Source organism: Cricetulus griseus, chromosome 2 (genome assembly GCF_003668045.3).
Source record: "Cricetulus griseus strain 17A/GY chromosome 2, alternate assembly CriGri-PICRH-1.0, whole genome shotgun sequence".
Taxonomy (NCBI): Eukaryota; Metazoa; Chordata; class Mammalia; order Rodentia; family Cricetidae; genus Cricetulus; species Cricetulus griseus.
Window position 1 is genome coordinate 18,017,661 of NC_048595.1, and position 26,694 is coordinate 18,044,354.

The 26,694-nt window shown below is 43.0% G+C and overlaps 1 protein-coding gene across 1 annotated transcript in view; it reads left to right on the top strand.

The window, feature by feature from the left end:
• The window catches only part of Clic4 (chloride intracellular channel 4), a 60,028-nt gene that overhangs the window by 14,299 nt on the left and 19,035 nt on the right, over positions 1–26,694 (top strand). The window contains exon 2 of the mRNA XM_027399668.2: positions 17,423–17,532. Within this exon, the coding sequence (XP_027255469.1) occupies positions 17,423–17,532 (110 nt within the window). The remainder of the gene's footprint in view (positions 1–17,422; positions 17,533–26,694) is intronic.

The following is a 26,694-nucleotide window of genomic DNA, read 5'->3' on the forward strand; positions in this document are numbered from 1 at the left end:
CCAAGTTAATCGCACATAAACTCTGAAATAGGCATGTCAGTTCTGTGTCATACATGAAGTTCAGTGAGGGCCAGGAAGTAAATAGCAGGGCTGGGGTCTGCACCAAGGCATTTGAGAGTTCCTGTCTGATTCTTTCTTTTCTTCTCCCCACCTCTTTCTTTTTAGGTGCTAACTCCTGAACCTCAGACCTCACATGAGACACAGAGTGACTACCCTAAGACCTCTTGTTAAGATTTAGAAGGAGCCTGCATTGGTGGCGCACGCCTTTAATCCCAGCACTCGGGAGGCAGAGGCAGGCGGATCTCTGTGAGATCAAGACCAGCCTGAAAAAAAAAGCTAGTTTCAGGACAGCCTCCAAAGCCACAGAGAAACCCTGTCTCGAAAAAAACAAAAAAACCAAAACAAAACAAAACAAAACAAAACAAAACAAAAAAACAACAACAAAAAAATTTAGAAGGAAATTATAGGATTTCCATTGCTTCACTTCACCTCTTTGTGTTTGGGGGCTTGGTTAATTAGTGTGCTGTAAAGTATTTTCAAGGGTCTGTTGAAGCACCATAGAGGAGCCTCGCGTGAACATTGTGAATTTGGATTTCAGAAGTGTTTTCCAGTTTAGAAATGCTAACCTGGGACAAGTTTAACAATCTACGTCCTCATTTGTTAATGTTTTTCTCAAGTTATTTCTCCTTCTTTTCTCTCTTTAAAACTCCCCCTTCAGAGGAGCCCACCCTTTGCATTGTTGATAGAAGAAAAGCAAGGAAGTTTCTTTTTGTGGAGAGAGGAAATGGCTCCGCTCAGGACTTCATCCATATTCGGTATAAACTAAATATAGTTCTGTGATCCAGGGGTGAGGTCACACTTACACAGTTCCCTAAGCAGGGCTGAAGAGGCCCGCCAGTACTTTTCAGTCTGCCTCCCTGGCTGTTTGGCTCACTGAACAGGCTACTACATGGCTTAGTCCTGTGGTCTTCTATATATACCTCTGCCCCTTGAAATATACCAAATCATTTAAAGGGAACCTTGAGTAAACAACTAAAATTTCTTGACCGTATCATCTACCTGATCAGCCCCTTTTCATGCTGGCTATGTAACTGTTAAGCCTTTGTCAAAGATATTTTTGCTTGGGCTGGACTCATGTAAGAGACATGTTCTATGTGAATTTGTTGTTATTGAGTGTTTTCACTAGTTAGATCCCAGTGTAGTTAAGTGGCAATAAGATTTGTTCTGATTGGCTGCATATAGAGGTAGCAGAAGAACAGAAAGGCGGATAAATCTCCTGGTTTTGGCCAGAGCACATGCTGTTCTCAGATAAGGGCTCTTGAAGCTCACTTCCCAAAGCATTTTTTTTTTTTACTCACAGTAAATGTGTTCAGCTCTTGCAGCCCTTCCTAGAGCCCTTTGCAAGTGTGCCAAGACATGCTTCTAAGGGAAGTTTTATGGCATATCATCTTTTTTTAGTTTTTTGAGACAGGGTTTCTCTATTTAACAGCCCTGGCTGTCCTGTAACTTGCTTTGTAGACCCGGCTGTCATGGAACTCACGTAGGGCTGCCTGCTTCTGCCTCCCAAGTGCTGGGATTCTTTAAAACACTAAAACTAAAAACAACTTTGAGAGGGGATCTCACTCTAGCCCAGGCTGGCTGTAACTCACTGTTGAGTCCAGGCTAGTCTCAAACAGTCTTGCCTCAGCCTTCCGAATGCTAGGATTTATAGTTATGAGAAGCCACCCTGGCCATATAAGGCATAACTTTAAAAAGGTTTTGAAAATTTATTTATGTAGACAGAGTCTGGCTCTGGTTCTAGCTGATCTGAAATTGCAGAGCTCTCCTGCCTTGGCCACCCAAGTGCTGTGCCGCAATACCTGGCTGCTCATGGCATCTTATGAGAAATAGCTTAGAGCAGAACTAACAACAATTTGGAGTCAGTTTACGAAGCCAGATGTTCTCGGAGCATCAGTTGAAATAGCTGTGCACCCTTCTTTGACGACCTTGCTGCCTTAGCAGAACGAGTTCCTTCTCTCTGGTCCAGCAGCTAGTGCCCATTCTGCCATTCTTCCGAATCATTTCTCAGCTTCTTTGTTGTTCCTGGCTGATAGAAATTCCAGGAGCTCAGGATCCGGGGTCCACTGGTTAGTCTTCACTCGGTTTTAACCAAGAGGTCAAGAAGTTGTGAATGGTCAGTCTTCATTGTCATCTGTCTGGACTTGTAATCACCCAGAGTTCACACCTTGGAGTGTCCAAGGACATTTCTAGAGAGGTGTAACTGAGGATTGAAGCTCTGCCCCAAATGTGGGCCCCCTCCTCATGTGCTGGGATTAGAAGGGGGAAAGGAGAAAACCAGCTGTAGACAGCATCCATTTGTTTCCTAGTGTTGGATGTGGAGTGGCCAGAAGCACTTCCTGCAGTGCCTTCCCTCCCATGATAGACTGTGGCCTCTCCAGTTGTGAGCCAAACAAATTCTTCCTTAAGCTGCCTTTGTCAGGTGTGTTGTCATGGTAATGAGAAAAATGAGTCTGTCTCTCTTTCATAACTCCTATTTACCACAGTAGGGTAAATGGCAATATAAGAGATAATCCTTCACTCTCTAAATTTTTGTCAGGGTTCTGAGGCAAACTTTTATGCATATTACAGGTATAAAAGCATGCAAAGAATATTATGTCTGTTGCTGGTGTGTGGTGTTCCATATTATATCATAGCAAACACCACAGATAAGTCTATTTGGGCTGGGCGTTGGTGGTGCAGGCCTTTAATCCGAGCACTCGGGAGGCAGAGGCAGGCGAATCTCTGTGAGTTCAAGTCCAGCCTAGTCTCCAGAGCGAGTACCAGGATAGGCTCCAAAGCTACACAGAGAAACCCTGTCTCGAAAAACCAAAAAAAAAAAAGGTCTATTTGGTCTTTAAGCTTGCAACATGCAATTTGGGTTTGGCCAGAAGCTTATTCTATAGCCACTGGTCTCAACTTAATAACAGGTTAGTGAGGAGGGTTAAAGTCTTAAAGTCATGTAACTGGCAGGCCAGGCTTAACTCCTGCATGTATGGTGATGGGTCTTTGCTGTTGTCTGTAAAGTGGATGCTGTCTAGTCTAGGTTTGTTTTATATGCCAAAGTTGTAGCCTTGGGTTTGAGTGTGTGTGTGTGTGTGTGTGTGTGTGTGTGTGTGTGTGTGTGTGTGTGGAGAGAGAGAGAGAGAGAGAGAGAGAGAGAGAGAGAGAGAGAGAGAGAGAGAGAGAGAGAGATGCGCGCGCGCGCACTAGAGTGCTTGCCTAGCATGCTTGAGGCTCAAGAGCTGATTCCCAGTTCTGCATACAACAGCCTGATGGCCATGCATGGGACCTCTGCAATAGGAAGGTAGACAGGATGCTCAAATTCACTGTCATCTTGTCTGTGCAGTGAAGTTAAGGCCAGCCTTTGACCCTGTCTCAAAAAAAATGGGGAGTGGGAGGTGGGGGAGAAAGTTGAGACCTGAGATTCCGTAGTCTGGTCCCAAGAATTAACTTTTCAGTTAGACATAGTTGACTGGAAACAAATGTAGATGAATCAAAGGCAATTGGTGAGCAAGTTAAAAACTTCTGAGTTTTTTATTTCCAAATGATTTTGTTGGTTATATCTAAAGTAAGGCAGACACAGAGGTATTGTTTAACATAAAAAGTAAAAAGAGGGCTGATGACGTAGGTCAGTGGTGGAGTACTTGCCTCATATGTGCAAAAGCCCTGGGTTCAATCCCACTACTGGGATTGGGAGTTGGAGACAAAACCAAACCAAACAAAAAGGAAATAGTGGTTGCACATTAAATTTGGGTAGCTCGGCTGGAGAGATGATGGGTCATGGGACTGGAGAGATGGCTAACCCTTAAGAGCACAGGTTCAATTCCCAGCAACCACATGGCAGCTCACAACTGTCTTTAATCCATTTCCGGGGGGACCTAAAACCCTTTATAAAACACCATTGTACATAATACAATAAATAAACAAACAAATAAATAAATAAACAAACAAACTTAGGTAGTTGCCATAGCACAGATGGGAGGAATTTTTCATTGTTTTTAATTATTTTATTCATTCATTCATTCATTCATTTAATTATTTTATTCATTTTATTTTATTTAATTATTTTATTCATAGGTTGTAGTTCTATGTATGTTAAGTTGGCTCTGGGGAAAGTGGGTTGCTGGATTTGACTTGCAGAAGAATTTCATGTATCCTCGATTCATCATCAGTTGATAAACAAAGGAGGACACTGGGGAATTTATCTTTGGTTAGAAGATACTTAAAAAATGATGGTTAAAAAAAATGATGGTTATGCCTGCATGGTGGTTCGAGCCTGTAATTCCAGCTCTGGGGAGGCTGACAGAGAGGTCCTGAGGTAGTGTCTTTTTCGACAGGGTTTCACTGCATCTACTTCATAGAATTGTCCTTTCACCTCCACAAGTGTGCCATGGGACACATACACACACTCTTTCTCTTTCAATAAAATAAAATAAAATGAAGTCTCACTGTCTGGGCCACCACACCTGTGATCCCAGCACCCCAGAGGCCGAGTTAGAAGTACCATAAAGCAAGGTTAATATATAATATACAGTCACTCCTAGATATGTCACAATGAAGATTATTTTGTGTTCAAGGCTAGCCTGAGCTACATAAGACCCTGTCCCAAACATAAAACAAATTCAGAGCCGTGCATGGTGGTGGAAGCCCATAATCCCAGTTCTTTGACAGCTAAAGAAACGGCACCTTAAGTTTGAGACTAAGTGACAGTCCTGGCCTCTGCAGGCCGCTGCACGCACACCCATACACAGGCACAAACAAATACATGGGTAAAAATAAGAGCAGGGTCTGGAATGAACCGCCATGTTTGGATGGATAGCCTGGATGTCTTCTGCATGTGTTTGCACATAGGCACATCTTTCCTATGTTGCCAATTTAGTTCTATTGATACACCCCATGTTCTTCAATGCCTTAGCTCTAATCTGTTGTAGTTCATTAAATGAGAAAAACTTGATGCTTGAAATAAGAACAAGTCATTCATAAGAGCTGGGGTTCGGGATTGGTCTGTCTGGATCACATCTTCAGTCTGTGGTTGTGGTGACATGACATTGCAGAAGTTTCCCAGGGGCTTTTTTATGTAGACATCCACCCTAGAGTACAATGGGAAATGCCCAAGGTGACACTTGTACCTGAACCCTGTCCAATTAGAATTGATATGGACTATACTTACTAAATATGCACTAGACTGTGAAGACTTCACAAATGCCATTCTCTCTCTCTCTCTCTCTCTCTCTCTCTCTCTCTGGGATTAAAGATGTGCACCACCAACTCTGGGCTAATGCTTTATGTTGAGATGATATTTTAGATGTGTTGAGTTAAGTAAAGGCAATATTTATAGTGGAGCATGGTGGTGCATGCCTTTAATTCCAGGACTTGGGAGGCAGAGACAGGTTTGAGGCTTCAAAAAAAAAAAAAAAAAAAAGAGGAAAATTATTTACATTAATTTTGTTTGTTTGATTTTTGAGGCGAGGTCTCACTATATAGCCCCAACTAACCTGGAACTCACTATAATCTTTGTTTATTTAATTTTTAAGGATTTATTTTTATTTATGTGCATATGTCTGTGTGAATGTACACCACATGTGTGCAGGTGTTTAGAGGCCAGCTGGAATTACAGGCATTTATGATCTGCCTGACATTGGTGCAAACTCAGGTTCATTGGAAGAGCGGCAAGAGCTCTTAACCACTGAGCCAATTCTTCAGCCATTTATTTAGTGTTTTGTGACAGGGTCTCACGATGTATTTTATGCAGGCCTCAAACAAGCTATCCTTTTCCTCAGTCTCCTGAGTGCTGGAAGTTACAGGGATGTGCTGACACCTGCAATTCCTCACAGTTTCTACCTTTTCCTTTTCCTTTTTTTGCTGGGTAACATGGTCTCCGTAGCCCAGGCAGCTGGACTTGTGCAGACCAGGCTGTCTCAGAACTGGCAGCAGTTCTCTTGCTTCAGCCTCTTGAGTGTGGGGATTCCAGTTGTTTGTTTCCTTTTCTTTTTCGTAGACAGGGTCTCTTGTGTTGTTGACCTTGACTTCACCATAAAGCTGAGCATGACTGTGAATTCCTGGTATTCCTGCCTCCTTCCTCCCTCCTCCCCAGTGCTGGTCTTACAGGTGTGTGGCACCATGCTCACCTTACAATGTGTCTTTATTGGAGAATTTGGAAGAAAAAAAGATGGGTCCCTGGGGAAAAAGGTGGGATTACTTTCAGTCAAGGCTTTAAATATATATGGTTTATAATTTCTACTGAAGAAATAGCAGCCACTGCTTCTCCTGGACAGTGAATAGACCCGCAGAGCCATAGTTTCCATTTTGGTCCTGCGATGTTCAGATGGAGTGTCAGTGTGATCTCCAGCTAACATTTTTTTTTTTTTTTAAAAGGGTTCTGCTGGCACAGTCAGGTTTGATTTTAGCACAGATTAGACCCCTCTTTCCTGTCCAGTATGGGCTTCTAGTAGGGAGCAAGAGTTCGGGGGTATTCTCTAGCACAGTTAATTCCCTCCAGTAATGCACTCAGTATTTTAAAATTCAAGTTCTCTTTTATTTAAGTGTTTTAATGTTAGTGCAGCATTTATAAACATTTAGTGCATTTTCTTTTTTTCTTTTTTTGTTTTCTGAGAAAGAGTTTCTCTGTATAACAGCTCTGATGTTCTGGAATTCCCTTTGTAGACCAGGCTGGCCTGGAACTCAGAGATATGTTTACCTTCACCTCCCAAGTGTTGGAATTAAAGATGTGTCTCACCATCGCCAGGCTGCATTTTCTTAAATGTGAAAAAGAAAAGAGGAAAACAAAACAAAACACCTTCTCATTCCTACCTACCTCTCTCCCCAAGTGTGTGCTGAGGTTGGGAATGGTTTTGGTTTGTAGATTCTCCAGGGGAATAGACTCCTCTGCTGTGTCTTGAAGGGTTGGACACTACCCTGCAGCAGGCTGTAGCTCTCCCTCCCCCACCTTGAGGCTGTTCTCTACCCAGGTGTTTAACCCAAAGGTTCCAAAGTCCCTTGAGCACAAGATTGTACTTTTGTGGTTTAGTTGGACTACAGTTTTTTTTTCTATCTCCATTGCCTCTAACCAGTCCTGCCCATCCTAGCTCCCGTATGTCTGTCGTCAGTTCCACACCTGCAGCCTGATTTTTCAGTAGGAAGGTTCTTCTTATTGCCTTAAATGGAAATTGGTCTTTGGCCTCAGTGTCTCTATCAATTCCTTTCATTCCTTTCTGCAGTGATGACCTATTGTCCTGTGCTGGGATCTCACGCTTCCTCCTGCCACGCCCATCAATTCAGAACTACACTCAGTGTATTTTTACCGACCACTTTGCACATGTTGACAATATTCTTAGACATCCTCATCTATTTACTCATTGGATAGTTATAATAATTTGAAGTGCACATTCTTCCCCATTTTATGGAGAAAAACTTGAGAACCAGAGCGGTTAGGTAGTCTCCAGCATCACAGTGGGTAGTTAAGTTGAAGCACCTGTATGCTTCAGACCAGATACTTTGCTTTCATTCTTTGCTAGAGACATGGAGGTCAATGCTCTTTGATAGGCTGGGCCTGTGGCACACACCTTTAATTCCAGAACTTGTGAATCAGAGAGAGGCAGGCAGATCTAGCTCGAGGCTGAGGCCACTTTACAGATTGCATTCTAGGACAGCCTGGGCTGCATAGAGAAACCCTGACTCGGGGAAAAAAGAAAGCTCTTGATAAACATTTGACAAGCAAACCAATGAATTGTTTCTTCTTTGAGAATAAAAATCTGCCTTTTAATGTGGTTTCGGATGTCTTTTATAGCCTGGTCTTGTGCTCACTGAGCCCAGTCAGAAACTCCATTTTCCTTAGTCTAGGCGATTCCTGTGAGCATCTTATCTGAAGCAGGGCCCTGTCCAGTCTCTGAGTACTTGGCTGCCCTTAGGTGCTTAGTGCTGTTGGAATATTTATCTTGATATTACCTATTTCTTCACAAGATCAGGTCTGTTCATTCCCACTTGTTTGCTTGCTTCAGTGTTTGGGAGCAATGCTGAGAAAATAGAGTTGGGTTCTATTTTCATACAGAGGTACAGGGCATTCTGTATGATGTTCTGTTCTCAGACTTTGGGGGACAAATGCTACCTACCCAGCTCACTCACGGCTTAGAGTAGTCTAGATGGCAGCCTGTGAGAAAGAGCTAATTATAGGTGTAGTGGCACCTGGGGTGCTGCAGCTTGCTTCTGCTGTATCAAATGAAGAGCTTTCCCTTGCTTGTTCTCATCACATACTCTTCTATTCTTCATACTGTGCCCCTTTTGGAAGTAGTGGAGATTAAATCCCCTGATCTAACCCAGCCCTTCCAGCTAGTCTAAACCAGAGGGAAACGACAGTATTGATTTAGCTAATTGTGACTGTGAATAACAGAAAAATCTGATCAAGTTCAGTGTGGCTTCAACAGTCAAGGAAATACATGGATAAAAATATGGGAAGAGTATGTCTCCATGTGCGGCAGGCATATCACATACTAGCTGCTTCTTCCTTACTCTTGACTTTGTCTTCTGGTGTTGATTTCAACGTCAAGATACTATCAGTTCTGCTACAACAGTCACATCCAAGGAGTCCTTTCTAGAAGTGTTTGTGTGTGTGTGTGAGACCTTTTCTTTTAAAAATAGAACTATTAGTCACAGTTGGTAGCTGAATCAGAATTTGGTCATTTACCAAGGAAACAGACAACAAACATCTTGAGAGTCTGGAAGATGAAGCGTCTTTTCCAGCTCTATAGGTGTGACCATGGGCAGCTGTAACCATGGGTGGTTGTGACCATGGGCAGCTGTGATGAGGAGGATGCTTTAGACGTGTACTTAGCAGGGCATTTAGCTAAAACAGTTGGCCCATTTTAGTTAACACAGTAAGTTTGATTCCAGGTGACCTTGGTAGTAATGGGTTAAGTTTGGTTCAGATGGGGGAAACAGTAGCTGCTGGACTTCTCCCTTTAAAATTAAAGAATAATATGAAAAGGCTTGTTTTGGGGACAGGGTTTCTCTGTGTAGATCAGGCTGTCTCAAACAAAGAGATCCACCTGCCTCTGCCTCCTGAGTGCTGGGATTAAAGGCGTGCATCACCACCACCACCAGGCAATTTATGGCACTTTTGAGAAAATGTTAAACGAGTGTTACTTCACTTGAGATGAGGTTGGGAACTTCAGTGTATTTTAGACTAAAAATTTCACTGAGTTCTCATCAGAGTAAGCACTGTAGACTACAGGTAATAGGAAGGCAGGAGTCAAGTCTTCTTGTTCTTACTGGATCTCTGGTGTTCATTTGGGTCTTCACAGGATTAGGTAATGGACAAAATGTTTGTGTTCGTGTGCAAGTAAAGGCCAGAGGCCAATCTCTGCTACTGTTCTGCAGGAACTGCCACCATTTTTCTTAGCATTTTTATTTGATCTATATAGATGGTTTGTCTACATACATGTCTGTGTATCACTCATCTATCTGGTACCTGCTGAGACCAGAAGATGGTATTAGGTTCTTGGAGCCAGAATTCCAGGCAGATGTGGATACTGGGAATAGAACCTGGGTTCTCTGGAAGAGCAGCAAGCCCTCTTAATCACTGAGCCATCTCTTTATTCTAGCCCACTTGCTTCTGTAAAGGAAGTAGGCTACCCTAGCCTCCTAGAGGAGGTCAGAAGTTGTTGGATCTTCTGGGGCTGGCGTTTTCAGTGGGTTCTGGGAACTGAACTCAGTCCCTATGCCAGAGCAGGAAGTGCTCTTAACTGCTAACCCATCTCTTTAGACCCTGGGATGTCATGTAGCACAGGCTGGCTTTTCTTTAATGGCTTTATAACTGTAGATGAGTTTCAACTTCTGATCCCCTTGCTTCTTCCTCCTGAGTGATAGGATTAGAGACCAGACAGGTGCTATTATTGTTAGCATCCAAGCACACCTTGGCCCCGCCTCTCGGAGAAGACCTGGTACACAGTACCCTGGCACTGTAGCAAAAGTTCCCTTTAAAAGACAAGCTCCGCCTATTCCCTCTTTCCCACTGTCCCTCTGAAGAGGCAGGCAGGTCCTTTCCCCTCTCTCCCCTTCCCTCTTTCCCTCTTCTCCCCCTTCCCTTCTCTCTCACCTCTCTCCCTCCCATCCCTTCTCTTATACCCTTCCCATCCCCCAATAAATCTGCCTGGAGGGCATATTTACCTGTCACCAGTCACTGGATCCTCCAAGGTCCCCTCTGTGCTCCAGATCATAACAATTATTCCCAGTTTTTGAAAATTTAGTTTTAAATGGTTGAAGACTAGGGATGTAGTTTGGTAGTGTGCTTATCCCATCACCAAGAAAAAGTTTTTTCTTTTGTGTTTTGTTTTTTTTTTTTTAAATTGAACCCACTAAGATCCTCCTGCTTCTATCTCTGAGATTAACGGCTACCACCACCATACTTGGCCAGGTTTTGAATTTCAATGGGTGTTTTTTTCAGACTATAAACTGGCTTGGATTACTTAAATTTCAGTGTGTTCTAGTTTAAGATGAGGTAGGGTAGCATTCTTTTTGTTTGTTTTTTTGAAAAAGGGTTTCACTGTGTAGCCTTGGCTGGCTTGGAATTTGCTATGTAGACCAGGCTTGAATGGTCTTGCTCTTGCCTTTGCCTCCCCGAGTGCTGGTATTAAAGGCGTGCACCATCACTATGGGCCAACAAGCATTCTTTTAATAGGGGGTAAGGGAATCTCACTGTTATTTACCAATTGGTTATCAGTTACTGGCCTTCAAAGAGCAGAGTCCAAAGGAGAGTTTAACCATGGAGCAAATTCTTTCCAGCTGTGGATTTTTTTCTTTTTCCTCCTCAGATTTTTTTCCTTTGTTAGTGTTTATGAAAATACAATGTACCCACCAAATGCATCAGACTTTGAATTACTAGAAATGTTGAGTAAAAACTGCAGTGTCAGACCCCCACCAAAGGCGGGCTGAATCAGGCCCAAAGCCGGGAATCTGGTAATTGGCATTTTAAATGTATTTCATTGAAGACTTTGTTTCTAGGTATTTGAGACTCCTGCTTCTGTGGACTTCTCAAAGATTCCCACATCTCCAGAGCTTTTCCATATTCATTCTGGAACCCTACTTCATTTTCTTATTTATTGGTTTTTCGAGACAGGGTGTCTCTGGCTTTGGAGCCTGTCCTTGAACTAGCTCTTGCAGACCAGGCTGGTCTCAAACTCACAGAGATCTGCCTGCCTCTGCCTCCGGAATGCTGGAATTAAAGGCGTGCGCCACCACCGTCCGACAAATTTATTATTTTATGTGTATTTTTTAATCTGCATATATGTATCATGTGCATGCCTGGTACCCACAAAGCCCAGAAGTCACAAACAGTTTTGCACTGCCATATAGGTGTTGAGAATTGACCCATGTCTTCTAGAGGAGTATCCAGTCTCTTAACCACTGAGCCATCTCTCCAGCCCTCCTACTTAATTTTCATGTATTTTCGGTAGAAAGGTTTTGGTGTGCCTTTTTTGGGGGGTGGGGAGAGGGTGGAAGATTCATGTCCATATTGCTAAATACTGTAAATTTACATGTCAATTATGTTTGTTGCACGAGAATTATACATACTGAAAAGTAAGAAAGGGCAAACAATGAACAGCAGCCTCTTCTGCCCCCTTCCTTTGGAGCCTCGTGCTATTTCTAATCCTTTGTATGTGGTAACTGTTGATTCCTATAACAATCCAATGAGATCTGTTCAGTCCTTTTTTGTAGAAGAGGCAATACTCTAGCAAGGGCAGGTCACTTGACTAGAGGGAGTGGGTGGAGTTTTCTGAGAGTGTGTCTAGTTGAGTGCTCCTAGCTGCCACCTCTGCTGAGTGAGCAGATCCAAGTATTAACTGGGTTAATTCAAAGAGCTTGTTTTGCAAGAGCAGAGTTCATCTTCAGGGGTAAATGCTCTGTGCGCTGGCCTGCATCTAGCCCTGCTTAGTTTTGTATGATTCAAAAGGTATTTGGTCAGCTCCTCTCTCAGTGGCGTAGGCTTCAGGAGCTGGCCATGCTGATGCTGAGCAAGGGAATGGGAACACCTGAAGTCTGAGGTCTTTGTTCTTTTGAAACAGGGTCCCTATTACACAGCTCTGGCTGTGTCCTGGACCAAGTCTAAAATCTTGTCCTTGGCTGTTTTATTTGCAAATATTGAGCTTGGAAACAGTGATTCCTGCATGCCATATCATTTGTGTTGTTCTTTTGTTTAAGTTAAAGACAGCGTGCTATATGTAACATGAAATACAAGATACATTAACCATAGGGTTTAATCCTGGTTGGGGAGAGCGAGAGGGGGAGAGACAAAAGGGTAAGAGCAGAACACTAAGAGAGAGAGATGAGGAAGGTAAGACGGTAAGACAGCATAAGTGGGTGGGGGTCTGTCTTTTAAAAGGGGTCCTTTACACTTGCTGCAGACTAGAACTCATGGGCTGACCAGAGTTCTGCCTGAGTGCATTCTGCCAGGTAACGGGGCAGGCCAGCATAATGCCTGAATCCTTTCAATTTGACTTTATCAAATTATAGTACTATGATGTGGTGGCCATGGCCTGAGATTTTTGACATTCCTAAATAAAGATTATTTCTGCTTTGCTCTACTCAGTTTTATCATATGGAGTTGTTATTAATCTATTGCACGCCTGTGGGCACAGGGTGTGTGTGTGTGTGTGTGTGTGTGTGTGTGTGTGTGTGTGTGTGTGTGTGTGTTTGTTTGTACTGTATGTCAGAAGACAACTTTGGAGTAGATTTTTCTCCATTTACCTTTACATGGACCCTGGAGATCGAACTTAGGCCACCAAGGTTGTGCTGCAAGAGCCTTTATCTGCTAAGCCATCTCATTGGCCATACACACATATATGTATAAGCATAGTCTTACACTTATGCATACATATATGTGTCTTAAAACAGTTCCACAGGTACCTACACGCACATTGTGTATGTACATAGACAAGCTAGCACACGTGCGAAACACAAAAAATTATGGGGAAAATTTTAAACATGTTCTTAGAGTCTTTCTCGTTTTCTGAAAGACAAGGGACTCTGGCGCTGGAGAGATGGCTCAGAGGTTAAGAGCACCGACTGCTCTTCCAGAGGTCCTGAGTTCAATTCCCAGCAACCACATGGTGGCTCTCAACCATCCCTTATGAGATCTAGTGCCCTCTTCTGGTGTGCAGATATACATGGAAGCAGAATGTTGTATACGTAATAAATAAATAAATAAATCTTAAAAAAAAAAAAAAGACAAGGGACTCTGGGTATCCTAGTGACTGAGTGCTTGAGGGTCTTGTTAGGCTTGTGTTCCTTTTATTTTTTATTTTTTCAATGCTAGTGAAATAGTCTTGAAATGATGTAGTCTAGGGCCCTTGACTGGGTTTGTTTTCTCTGCCAATTAAAGAATTAAAGGCAGGAAAAATCTGAAGTGTGACAGGTAGCTGCAGAGAAATCTAAAGCCCTGCAGACAGAATTGTTGAGCCAGTTTTCAGCAGGGGGCGGGGCCTGCTGCTCAACAGGAGGTTGAAGAAGAAGCTGGCCATCTTGGAAATTCGATACCTTTATTACCTAGCCTTGGCCCCTTCTTGGTCGCTCCCTGTCTTCCTACCAGGCATGAGCCACAGAAGTATTTTAAACTCAAACATTTACTAAACTCTTACCACGTGCTGGGCACTATGGGTATCCTGACCTAGCCGATCCCTTACATGTGTATTGACTCAGCTTTCACAGATGTTAGTTTACTGGAGATTGTACAGCTAATGAAGTCCACTATTCAATTTCCGATGTGTCTGAGTCTGAGCTTTGGGATTCCGGTGTACTCTGCAGACCTGGTGGGAAGATTGAGACCCAGAGAGCCCACACAGTGGTTTCAGCATGATGACTAGACTTGGAGATAGCAGATGTTGGGGTCATTCATGCTGCTGCTTTGTGACTTGTAAATAAATTTAAAGCACGGGAAGTCATGAGAGTGTTCCTGGCAGCTCCTCCCTCCCTCCCTCCCTCCCTCCCTCCCTCCTCCCTCCCTCCCTCCCTCCCGTTCTCTTTAGTTTTGTTTTTTTTGAGATGGGGTCTTGAACTTACAGAGCAAGAAATGCTGGCCTCAGACTCCCTGTGTAGTCTTATTAGTCAGAAACTCTTGCCTCAGCTTCCTGCATTCTGGGACTGCAGGTGTACACCTCCACACCCACAAGGCATTTCGTTTAGACCACTAGCATCCACACTAAAGATAAATGGAGTATTACAAAACTTAAGCCACTCTCTTTGGTAACACATTGCTCTGTATCACTGAGAAAATGTGTGGAGGGAAAGAATTTAATGGTAAGGAGACCATTCTGCCTTCAGCGCTCCCCCCCTCCCCATCACCTTTACTCCTGGTCCTGGGGAAAAAAGTTATTAAAGCCCCCTTTTAGTTATTTTTAAATCTGACTAGTCTAAAGACTGATTAAACTAGGTTTTCTAAGTGAGCAGTTCCTTAACCTTGACTTAGTAAAACATTAAAATGTTGATGGCATCTGCTCCTGACCCCTATTCTGCAATGTGGGAGCTAATCCAGCGGTTTCTCGTTAAATGCTGGTATTGTGCAATTGCAGAATTACAACAGGCTGGGGGAGGAAGGGCTAGTGAGCAAAGAGCCATGGCAGACGCATGGTAGACAGAACACCCTTTCCAGAAGAACAAAACTCAAGCAAGTGCTGAGGCCCACCCCCACCTCCCATACGCCTCCTGTTTCAGTCTCCTGAATTTTGGGAGCACAGACATATGCAATCAAAAGCTGGCCGGCCGATATTCCTTTGTTGTTACTGTTTTGAGACAGGATCTTACTATATGTAGCTCTGGCTGTTCTGGAACTTACTAGTAGACCAAGCTGTCCTTGAACTCACAGAGATCTGCCAGCCGCTGCCTCCCAAGTGCTGGGATTAAAGGTGTGTGCTACATGCCCAGCTTTGTATATTTAGTTTAAGCCTACTTTTTCTCCTTTGTTCAGATTGTGTGATTTTTTTTTTGGGGGGGGGTTGGTTCGAGACAGGGTTTCTTTGTGGCTTTGGAGGCTGTCCTGGAACTAGCTCTTACAGACCAGGCTGGTCTCGAACTCACAGAGATCTTCCTGCCTCTGCCAGTCCTGGAGCTAAAGGTGTGCGCCAGCACTGCCTAGTGAGTTCTGATTTTTAAAAGGGCCATGTGCACAGGGGTGAAGCACTCTACCAGGTTCACCAAGGGGCAGCGCCAAGTGTGCCTGGATACTTGCAGTATTAGTCAGCTTTCTGTTACTATAATAAAATATCCATGATAACTAACAACTGAAGAGAAAAGTTTTGGTTTGGTTTATGGTGTAGAGATTTACAGCTTTGTGTCTCTGGTGTGGAAGCTGCATGGCAGTGGCTGGTGGGATATGGCAGAACAAATTGCTTACTTTAGCCAAAAAGCAAAAGATAAGAGGAAGATAATTGAGGCCCCCCCCCCTTTTTTTTTTTAACCCTGAGACAGGGTTTATTTGCATAGTCCTGGCTGTCCTGTACCTTGATTTGTAGACCAGGCTGGTCACCAACTCAGAGATCCTCCTGCATGTGCACCAATACCACCTGTCCTCAAATTTTTTTTTTAACCCCGAAGGAAATTCAAGAAATCTGGTGTGTTGCCTAGGAAGTTTAATGCAAACTGCCTTCTGCTCATGGCTCATATTGTTGTGTTTGTGTGTGTGTGTGTGTGTGTGTGTGTGTGTGTGTGTGTGTGTGTGTGTAAATAAGCAGATGGACTTCCATATTTCTGGTACCCTGTTTTGCTTTGGTACGTCCAAACCCCAAAAGGACTCATCGTTTGAATGAACTGGGATGGGAAAATAGTGCTCTTAAGTGATCAGTGTTTCTATCCTGAGTTGTCATAGCTCAGGCTGGCCTCCAACTTGCTAGGTAATAGAGGATAACCTTGAACTCCTGATCTTCGTGCCTCTACCTCACAAGTGCTGGGATTATAGGGTATGCTACCATACTACCCCTACCCCTGTCTCCCTTTTAATCTTGGGCATACCTGGTAAAATTCAAGACTTCAGAAAATTCTACCTCCTTCATCATTGCACTCAGGGAAGGTAACTGTTCATCCATGTTGTAGGATTAGGAAAAGCTTATAAAAAAGTGCTTGCTTATTTTCTTGCTCCATGAATAACATGGATTAGGATATTCCAATATATATATATATATATATATATATATATATATATATGTATATATATATCCTAAATCCATGGTGTGTGTGTGTGTATGAATGATTCTTTTTAAATGAGAGATGATTAGTAGTTATTTGACTCTTTGGAGACATCTATACATTTCCTGGTTTTATGTTGCCTTATACAGTATACTGTTATCAGCTGTGGTGGCACACACCTTTAATCCTAGTACTTGGGGAGCTGGGGCAGGCAGCTCCCTGTGAGTTTGAGGCCAGTCTGGTTTTTGAGTGAGTTCTAGGACACCCAGGGCTACACAATGAACCTCTGTCTCCCCCACCCTCACCCCCCAAAAAAAGACTATCAAGACCCATGCAGACTTTGCCTTTGTTTGTGTCAGGGATGTATGTGTCTTTGGGAATGGCGCACTTTTCAACACAGCAGCCTGCATTAGTTAACTTTCTGTTGCTGGGATAAACACCATGGCCAAGGCAATTTATAGAGGGAAGTGTTTATTATAGAGAGTTTCAGGGTTCTAGAGAAATAAAAGCAAGTCCATCACCATCACAGTGGGAAGCATGGCAGCAGGGCACCAAGCTTGGCTGCTGAAAGCAGCAGCTGAGAGCCCACATCTCACACCATAAATAGGAACTAGAACAAATGGAATGTCTCATGGCTTTTGAAACCTGAACCACACCCAGTGATATACTTCCTCCACCAAGGCCACACCTCTGAATCATACCCAAACAGTGCCACAAACTGGGACCAAGTATTCAAATGCCAAAAAATTTGTGGGACATCTCTGTCAAATCATAATATTATTAGCCAAACATGACATTTTTTCCCTTCAAGACAGGGTTTCTCTGTGTAGCCCTGGCTGTCCTGGGACTCACTCTGTAGACTGAACTGGCCTCAAACTCAAAACAAATGTGACTTTTAAAGATAAGCCAAATGAAATCGTCATTACATTGGGACTATCCTTATTTTAAGATGTCATCAGCCAGATGCTGCTGCTAGTTGCCACACTGGAAAGTGGTAATAGGGTCTCCTTTTCAGTACAAGGTCATCTGGGATGGTGCTCTACTGGACTGCCCTTTTCTGAGAAGAAGCTGAGGCAAATGAAAGGCCAAAATAATTGGACCTGTATCTTCACCCTCCTTGCCATCCCAAATAAATATTTCTAATTGGAATTCATAGGAAGCGCTGCTATATGACTGTCCTCATTGTGACCTTGTTTTTAAATGTTTCTATTTCCAGGCTGGCAGTGATGGAGAGAGCATAGGAAACTGCCCCTTTTCACAGAGGCTCTTCATGATTCTTTGGCTTAAAGGAGTTGTGTTCAGTGTCACAACCGTTGACCTGAAAAGGTAAGCAATGGCTGTGGTATGAAATAGTTCGCAAGTGTGTAGTTTATCTTCTGCGTGGATGCTCCTCCTGCCCTTTGCTTTGATTGCACATGAAGAAAACACATATTAGTCAAGCTTTCTGTTTAAGGCTAGATCTAACATGTACAAACATTAGGGTCAAGGAATGGTGGCAGTGAATACCTTTCATCCCATGGAATCTCTGAGTTCGAGGCCAGCCTTGTCTACAGAGCAGGTTCTAGAACAGCCAGGGCTACACAAAGAACCCTGCCTTGAAAAACCCAAACCAAAAAAACAATATAATTTTCAAATTATAGTATTTCCATTAGTGCCTTTGCCACCCTTGAATGTTCTCGGGTCTTCCTTGGCCCTGTCAACCTGAAACTGCCTAGCAGTACCTGAAGCCACACTTTAATATGGATGAGCAGAGCTATGAAGAGCTTTGCTTTCTGACTGACATCTCCCTGATCTCAAGGGTGCTAAACTATGAACAATAGCATCTGGAATCCTTGAGGGGAGAACCGAGGTGGGGACATAGCTTAATGGAACAGGAGTTTTAGAAAGCTGAATAATATGTGGTCTGTTTCATTTAACCTGTTTTTCAGGGAATACCATGTTTTCTATGATATTTAAATCAAGTCTGGTATAAAATCAGAGTAATTGGGGGCTGGAGAGATGGCTCAGAGGTTAAGAGCACCGACTGCTCTTCCAGAGGACCTGAGTTCAATTCCCAGCAACCACATGGTGGCTCACAACCACCTTGAATGAGATCAGGTGCCCTCTGCTGGCATGCAGGCAGAAGACTGTACGTAATAAATACATAAAATCTTAAAAAAAAAAAAAAAAAGTAGTCTTGCATGTCTCAAGAACACTTCTGTCCCCTTAGCAAATATGCCCGAAGAACACTTACATTCCCCCAGTCCCCAAAGACAGATCTCAGTAGCTCTCTGGCCAGGCAGCCTAGCCAAAATGGTGAGCTCCAGGTGCAGTAAGAGGTTGTTCTTGGTGCTGGAGAGGGCTCAAAAGTACTGGCTGTTCTTCTAGAGGACCCAGCTTCAATTCTCAGCATCCACATGGCAGCTTACTACTATCTGTATATAACTCCAGTTCCAGGTAATCAGACACCATCTTCTGGCCTCTGGGGGGCTCCAGACACGCAAGTGGTACACAGATACACATGTAGGCAACATACACACGCACACCAAAATTAGAAACAAAAACAAATTGTACCAGTGGAAAATCTAGGATCTGATAGTGAAAATTATTCATGTTTTGATGGTGTGTATTGAACCCAGGGCTGCGTATGTGCTAGGTTAACACTGAACCGTCCCCATAGCCCCACACAGTGCTCTTGACATAGATACATAAATGTTGCAGCCTTGCTTACTGATTACTTTTTAAGCATTTCGAGTTGTTAATAGGGTCTAGGGAAAACTGCTGGCTGCCGTTTGACGGGTGGCAGAACTGATGGTTGTTTATCCGGAGAGTTGTCATAGAGTTGTCCCCAGTTAGCTTAGCACTCGTGGGGGCTAACTCTGCCAGTGCCTCACCATTTACTGTTTACTTCTTTGGAACAGTTTTTGAAATGTGAAGATTTAAAAGTGTATTTGTTAGCTGGATGGGCGGCTCTTCCTTGGGAGGCAGAGGCAGGAGGATTGTTGTGTATTCAAGGCTGGCCTGAGCTATAGAGTGAGAGAGACTGTTTCAAAAAAGGGGGGGAGTGTATTTGTTTAAAATAGCCAGTCTTTCAGGAACCCCTTTGGAGATAGTCTATGAATGTAGAAAATAAGCCTTTGATAGCAGATAGTAAGAGTTAAAATGACTGCAAGCTCCTGGGAGGACGTTGGTCTGCTCCTGTTGGACAGAGCTATTTTAAGAATGAAATAAGTCCTGCAGTAACTCTGCTATTACTTTTCTTTTCCTACATATATTCAAAAAGGAAGTTTCTCAGTATAACTCCTAAAAATAGACAGCAGGCACACACCCTTACTATGTCCTAAAACTACATGGTGTTCTTCTGTCCCAGCTTTGGCTTGGAACAAATGAGCTGACTGCCATGCTTTGAAAAGCCTTCTTTGAACAGTTGAGTACAGTGCCTGATTGTCTAACAGACCAGGAATACTGAGTCTGGTGGGGAAAATGAAGTGAGTGAGTACATCAGGGCCATTTCAAATTTACAGATCTGTGAGGTGTTATTTCTGCAAGTTGATTGACACTTGAGGGCTGGTATATTTGAGAGCATTGAATTCCATCTACAAAAAGTGACCCACAGGAAATTTGGGGTCTTATAGCCAGGAAGTACCAAGGATGTGCATTTTCTAGGGTTATGTCTCTGATCAATATCAGAGAACAGCTAAAGTCAAGGCCTGTATATCTAAAATAATTTTCCCTCCTAGAGCCACCGATTGCAATATGCCCAGGTGGCAGTTCTCCTGCTCCGGCCCTCCCATTCCTGAGTTTAACCGTGTCTCCCTACACTAAATACATGTGTATTACAGGTGTTTGATACCACACTCGGCTTTCAGGAGGATAAAATGAAGGTCCACAAGATGTACTCCCTCCCCTCCAGCCAGGTCATTGGGGTCCTATGGTGGAGATGGCTGCTTTGAGGCATGGTCTGTGATGTTTATCTGTTCAGACCTTTCCCATGAGCTTGCAGGGTTTTGAACATTTTTAAAAGAAAGTAACCAAAGAGAATGAACACTGGCTCAGAAACAACATGTAATAAAGTTGTCACCAAAGAGTGAAGTACTCCATGGTATGAAATACCTTCCATAATATATACTTAGTTTTTAAAGCTTTGTGACTCTTTGGAAATCTGTGGGGGAGAAAATACCCACTGAGCTTATTTTCCTGCAAATCTTGAAAATTGCCCACTTCCGCTGTGAAAGTACCGATTCCAGAACATGCCAGTGCAGAGTGACGGCCCCCCCGAGAGCTACTGAGAAGCCCACTCTGCACCCTGAAGCAGTGATTGTTAGCTTTCATCCATAAGAACAGGCCGTGTCTGCCTCTGGCACAGTGGCATGCGTTCTGAGTCTCAGGCCGCGTTAATGGCCGTGCTGGCATATGCACACCTTACAATTGTGAGCCTTCCCACACTGCCATAGCTTGTTTCCAGTGCAGCCTCAATGCTGTCGTGGGAGGTATTTCCAAGCCTGTTTCTCTGTTCATGATGAAGTTGTATTAAAGGCATTTTAGATAAAATGGCATCCAGACTACAGAAAGAATCTCTATTTCGGCAATTGCTATTTGAACAAGAGCTGCAGATAAACATGTATTAGAACTGGTAGTCCACCAGCAGACACTATCACACGTCACCATGTGGGGGAGAAAGCTTGGGAGAAAGGAGTATGGCCTGGACCTGTTCAGACCAGGCTGACCTTAGACATCCGCCTGCCTCTACCTCTCAAATGCTGGAATTAAGGGTGTTTGCCACCACCACCCGGCTGGTTTTTTGTTTGTTTGTTTGTTTTTGTTTTTTGTTTTTCGAGACAGGGTTTCTCTGTGTAGCTTTGGAGCCTATCCTGGCACTCGCTCTGGAGACCATGCTGGCCTCGAACTCACAGAGATCCGCCTGCCTCTGCCTCCCGAGTGCTGGGATTAAAGGCGTGAGCCACCAACGCCCGGCTAACCAGGATCTTTATTTGAAGACTTATACTACCCTCATTCTACCCAGAGTTCCTAAGCCAGAGACCAGTGTCTCTATTGCTCTGTTATATCATAGTCAAACCTTCCAGTACTATAGCTAGGCATTTAAGGTGAGAAGGGAAGAGAAAGCAGGAACTATAAGAAGGTGAAGGTATGCTTGGGAGGCTGAGGCAGGAGGATTGATTTCAGTTGAGTTCCAGGCTACCCAGGGCTACGTAGTGAGACATTGTCTCAAAAGATAAAAGCAAAACAAAATATAAGATTAGTGATCTGAAGAGAGACAATCAGAAGGACACACACTAAGTCACCTGCCTCTCTCCAGCTGATGACCTCTGGTTTGGGGAAGTGCATAGAAATAGAAAACTTTAAAAAGTTGTGTGTGTGTGTGTGTGTGTGTGTGTGTGTGTGTGTGTGTCTGTCTGTCTGTCTGTCTGTCTGTCTGTCTGTCTGTCTGTCTTTCTTCATGTGTGTGCAGCCAGAGGGGAATGTTGGGTATCCTGCTCTATTGCTTTCCATTTTAATCCCTTGAGAACAGGCTCTCTTTTATTTTTATGTGTATGGGTGTTTTGCCTGCATATATGTCTGTGTACCACTTGCATGTCTAGTGCCCACAGAGGCCAGAAGAGGACATCAGATCCCGCAGATCTGGAGTTATAGTGTGTGGCCTACTATGTGGGTGCTGAGAATTGAACCTGGGTTGTCAGGCAGGGCAGCCAGTTCTCTTAACCTCTGAGTCCTCAACTCCATCTCTGAGAACAGGTCTCACCATTTTGGCCAAGTTGTCTCTTGAGATCTGCCTGTCTCTCCAAGTTTTGGGCACATGTGGTCATACCAGGAATTTACATGAGTGCTGGGGATCTGAACTTTGGTCTTCACACCTGTCCAGCAACCTCTTTCTATACTGACCCATCTCCCCAGCCCTAACATTAGCTTTTTATCAGGAAAAGCAGTAATGTTTGAAGCCAGCCTGGGCTACAAAGCAAGTACTGGGACAGGCTCCGAAGCTACACAGAGAAACCCTGTTTCGAAAAACAAACAAACAAACAAAGCAGTCATATCTGACATACCAGTGACTTTCTATGTGCTTTCTCTTGAGAGAATAAATGGAGGTCACTTTTTGAAATTCTGGCAAATGTACAGTTCTATGTTAAACATAAAAAATCATCTTACTTGCACTGTCATAATGATTTCCTTCTCCAAATATAGGCATACCATTTGTAATATAGTACATTAACCACTATATTACAGTATAATCTGAGAGTCAGGTTACTGTGGTAACAAAATTGTTATGGAGGAGTATTGTGATTGTTTAGGCTTCAATGTAGTTTCTGTTTTTTTTTTAATTATTTTATTTTATGTACATTGGTGTTTTGCCTGCATCAGTGAATGTTTCTATGAGGGTATTGGATCCCCTGGAACAGGAGTTACAGACAGTTGTGAGCTGCCATATAGGTGCTGGGAATTGAACCCCCGTCCTCTAGAAGAGCAGTCAGTGCTCTTAACCTTTGAGCCATCTCTCCAGCCCCTCAATGTAGTTTCATAGTAGTTTAAAATGTAACAATGGAGCCATGAAAATGATAGTGCCAAGCCTTTTAAAAGGAGTTATAAACTCAGCGCAAAATCTAATTTCTAAATAGACACACAAGATGTTTTCAGTTTTCTTGTGTCTCAAGCTGGGCATGGTAGTACATGCCTGCAATCCCAGGATTATAAGGAGCAAGAATCTTTAGTTCCAGGCCAGCCTGGGCTACACGAGGCCCTGTCTCAAAACAGCCACTGCAAGCAACATCAGCAACCATCCCTCAAACCAGCAGCCACCATCATGTATGTCTGTCTTGTCCTGCTTTCTGAAGTTGAGAGATGAGTGACATTTCCTGGTAGCTTTTCAGCAGCAGATGTATGAATGACACACACAGAGAGTCAATGTAACGGAACAGGGAGGCTTTCTAGAGAAATTGCCGGTTTCCTGTGGCTGTTAGTCATTCAGGAAAGAAAGGCAACTTCATCTTCCTTCATGAAGCCGCTGAGACTCCTAGACCGGCCCTGCAGTTCATCTCAAGACAGTTTCAGAGATTCTGAACTAGATACTGTGTGTCCGTCCGTCTGTCTGCCTTTCTGCCTTTCTGCCTTTCTGCCTTTCTGCCTTTCTGCCTTTCTGCCTTTCTGCCTTTCTGCCTTTCTGCCTTTCTGCCTTTCTGCCTTTCTGCCTTTCTGCCTTCCTGCCTTCCTGCCTTCCTGCCTTTCTGCCTTTCTGCCTTTCTGCCTTTCTGCCTTTTTCTGCCTTTCTGCCTTTTTCTGCCTTTCTGTCTTCTTTCCTCTGTCCTTTTCCCTAAGAGAATTTTGCTACTGCATGTTTTTGTGTTTTTCTCTCCAAGAGAATTCAGAGAGTAAATCCTGAGGCTGCTAACAGTAATTAGAAAAGTGATTAATGAATGTTTTTCTTTTTTAAAATTTTATCTTTTTTTTTTGAGACAGGGTTTCTCTGTGAAACAGTGAATTATCTATTTTTTAAAATATTTTATTTTTAAATTACGTATATATGTGGAGACCAGAAGAGAGCATCTCATGGATCCCCTGAGCTGCCTGCTGTAGGTGTTGGGAACTGAACTCCAGATCACTCTAGCCCCATAATGAATATTTTTCTAAACCTCTTATTAATACAAATTCTACTTATACATTGTGTTATTAAAATGTGTCCTGAAGTATTGAGTGATACTTTATTTTTAAAATACTGCATGTGCTAGACACTTTTAATCCCATCACTCAGGAAGCAGAGGCAGGCAGATCTCTGGAGTTCAAGGCCAGCCTGGTCTACAGAGTGAGTTCCAGGACAGCTAGGTCTACACAGAGAAACCCAGTATCAGAAAACAAAAACAAACTGTGTGTGTGTGTGTGTGTGTGTGTGTGTGTGTGTGTGTGTGTGTGTATTTCACAAATTGATACTGAAGTAGACAAAGATGAGCTGAATATAACATGTAGCAAAAAATGAGTGAAGTCCTGTAATCACTCACTAGACAGGGTTAGGAAGGAGGAGCCTATGACTACTCAGCCATCTGTGACTTCATTAGTCAGCCAGAAGACTGCAGATAGTAAAAAGTAAGGAGCAACTAACTGAAAGAAACTAGCACAAAACAATTAGAGGTCCTCTGCTACTAACTAACCTTTGTGAGGTTTTTGATTATATAATGCTATGCTTTGGAACTGGAGACAATCCTTTCCCCTCCTTTTCAGAGACAGGTGACCCTCAAGAGCCAGCTCCCATGTGGGTTATGTGTGCTGTGCTCATTTTATACTGAGCAACTGGAACCAAGCCACCAGCCTCATGCTTTTCTGTTGTTGCAAGTGGTATGAATTAAATTTTAATTGAAATTAAGTCACTTAAGTTACTTAACAATATTAGCTCCAACTGGGTTTCCCTTTTCCTTTCTTTCTTGTTCTTTTGTTGTTTTTTGTGTTTTGTTCTTGCATTTCATCAGAAACGAAATGGGAAAGAACTGAATAATGTATTTCAGTCAGATCTACTAGAGTAAACCAGAGTTACAGTCTGGAGGCCTCAGCTCTGGAGTTCTGCACAGCTGAGGCAGAATTCAAGGTGTGAATCCAGGGCTTTGGCTTTTCTCACTTCGGGGAAACTTGAATGAGCTTGAGTGAACTGCAGAATATGGGCTGAGAGCCTTTTAGGAAATAAACAGAAGATGTCCTAGAGTGTTCCGCCATCGCCTCATGGTTTGTCTCAAGCTGCAGCCACTGTTGGGAAAGCATCTGCAAAAGGGGCTGTTGAGGGTCACATGGAACACTAGGGTCCTTAAGGTGCATAACCATTACTGAACCCTTAACTCCATTAAAGTTAAAACTGATGTAACCTACCCCTTATAGAATGCTTTGTTATCGTGACAGTGGAAGCCCTAAGGACTTCATTTGAATTACCTTCCTTTAGCTGTTATTTACTTGGTCACTGGTAGAGCAGGTGACTGTCCACCCAGCCATGCAGTTAGAGGCTTTACCCACTCCTATTCAGGCTTCATTCACTTTACCCCGTCCTCTAAGAAACTTGTTTTTTTGGCAGGGTGCTTAAAAAGTTGCCATGCCTAATTGTGGAAATAAGAGCTAGTTACATTGGTCCCTTCCACAGGCTATTTTTTTAAAGCGTTGAGCCTTTTCTTCCCTTTTATCCAACTCTAGCCTGTTCATAAGATAATATTTATAAAAGTACAGGCTTTATTATGTTTTCTTACTTTACATTTAGGCATATACTTTGCTATGTGTTTACAAACAAAACATGTTGAGAAAGTTAATGCTTTTGAATGATGAAATTACTTTCTAGGTAGTCAAAATTTGCACATGATCTGGTCAAAGAACTTTCTTATCATTAGCTTCACTATGCACACATGTATGCGTGCATGTATGTGGTGCTGGGATTAAGGTTTTGTGCACTGGGAGATGTTCTGACACTGAGCTTCCTCCATGGCCCCTCTTTGTGAAGTTTGAGTTTGATGAGATGCTATTTTATTACCTTTGGTTTTGTTTTGCTTGATTAGTCTTTTGAACTTGAAACTGAAAATTAAAAAATGTGTAAACCTTGAACTGCTAGTTTCTGGACTCTGTACAAGCAGTTGAGAAGGAAGTAGTGGCACACACCTTTAAACCCAGCACTCGGAGGCAGAGGCAGGTGGATCTCTGAGTTCGAGGCCAGCCTGATCTACAGAGTGAGTGCCAGGATAGGCTTCAAAGTTACACAGAGAAACCCTGTCTCAAAACAAACAAACAAACCAAAACAACAACAACAACAACAAAAAGAAATAGTGTGACTCTGAGGGCCTTTAGTGAATGACTTGCAGACCAAAGACCACTAAGGTTAGGGACCTGTGGTTGTTTTAGTGATGAAAGAACAACAGGCCTCTGCCTGGAACTAAGAGACCCCTCCCCCACCAATGAGGTGAGTTAGTAGTTCTAATTTGAGTTACCTTGAAAAGTAGCTGTAAAAGTGTTACCTTAATCACTATTAAATAAAGGAGAGTGTGGACCATCCTTCTCTGCTTAACTTTTCCTTGTCAGAGTAAAGAACACTCAGGCAAAGATGGAATTGAAAACCAAACCAGACTTTTTAGCAGTCCCCTCTGCAGTTGAGATTCCTATAGACATCTGTGCCATAGTTTTCTTGGAAGAGCTAGACTGTAGTGACCGGGTACAGGAGGTGCTCTGAGTTAAAATTTAACCAATTAAGTACTAAAAGTCTCGTTTTTGTTTGTTTGTTTTGTTTTGAAACTGGATTTCTCTGTATAGACCAGCCTTGAACTCAACCTGTGTCTCCCAGTTCTGGGTTAAAGACATCAAACACAGCTAATTTTTATATCTTTAATTAGAATGTAGACAAAAGAGAGGTACCTTTTTCCTAATCTAAATTAAAGATGGAGCCATGAATGGGACCTGGGGAAATGGATATAGCAGGACTAATTATAGTTTGTAGGATCCTTTCTTTTGGAAATCCTTTTTAATGTCAAAGTAATTCTTTGT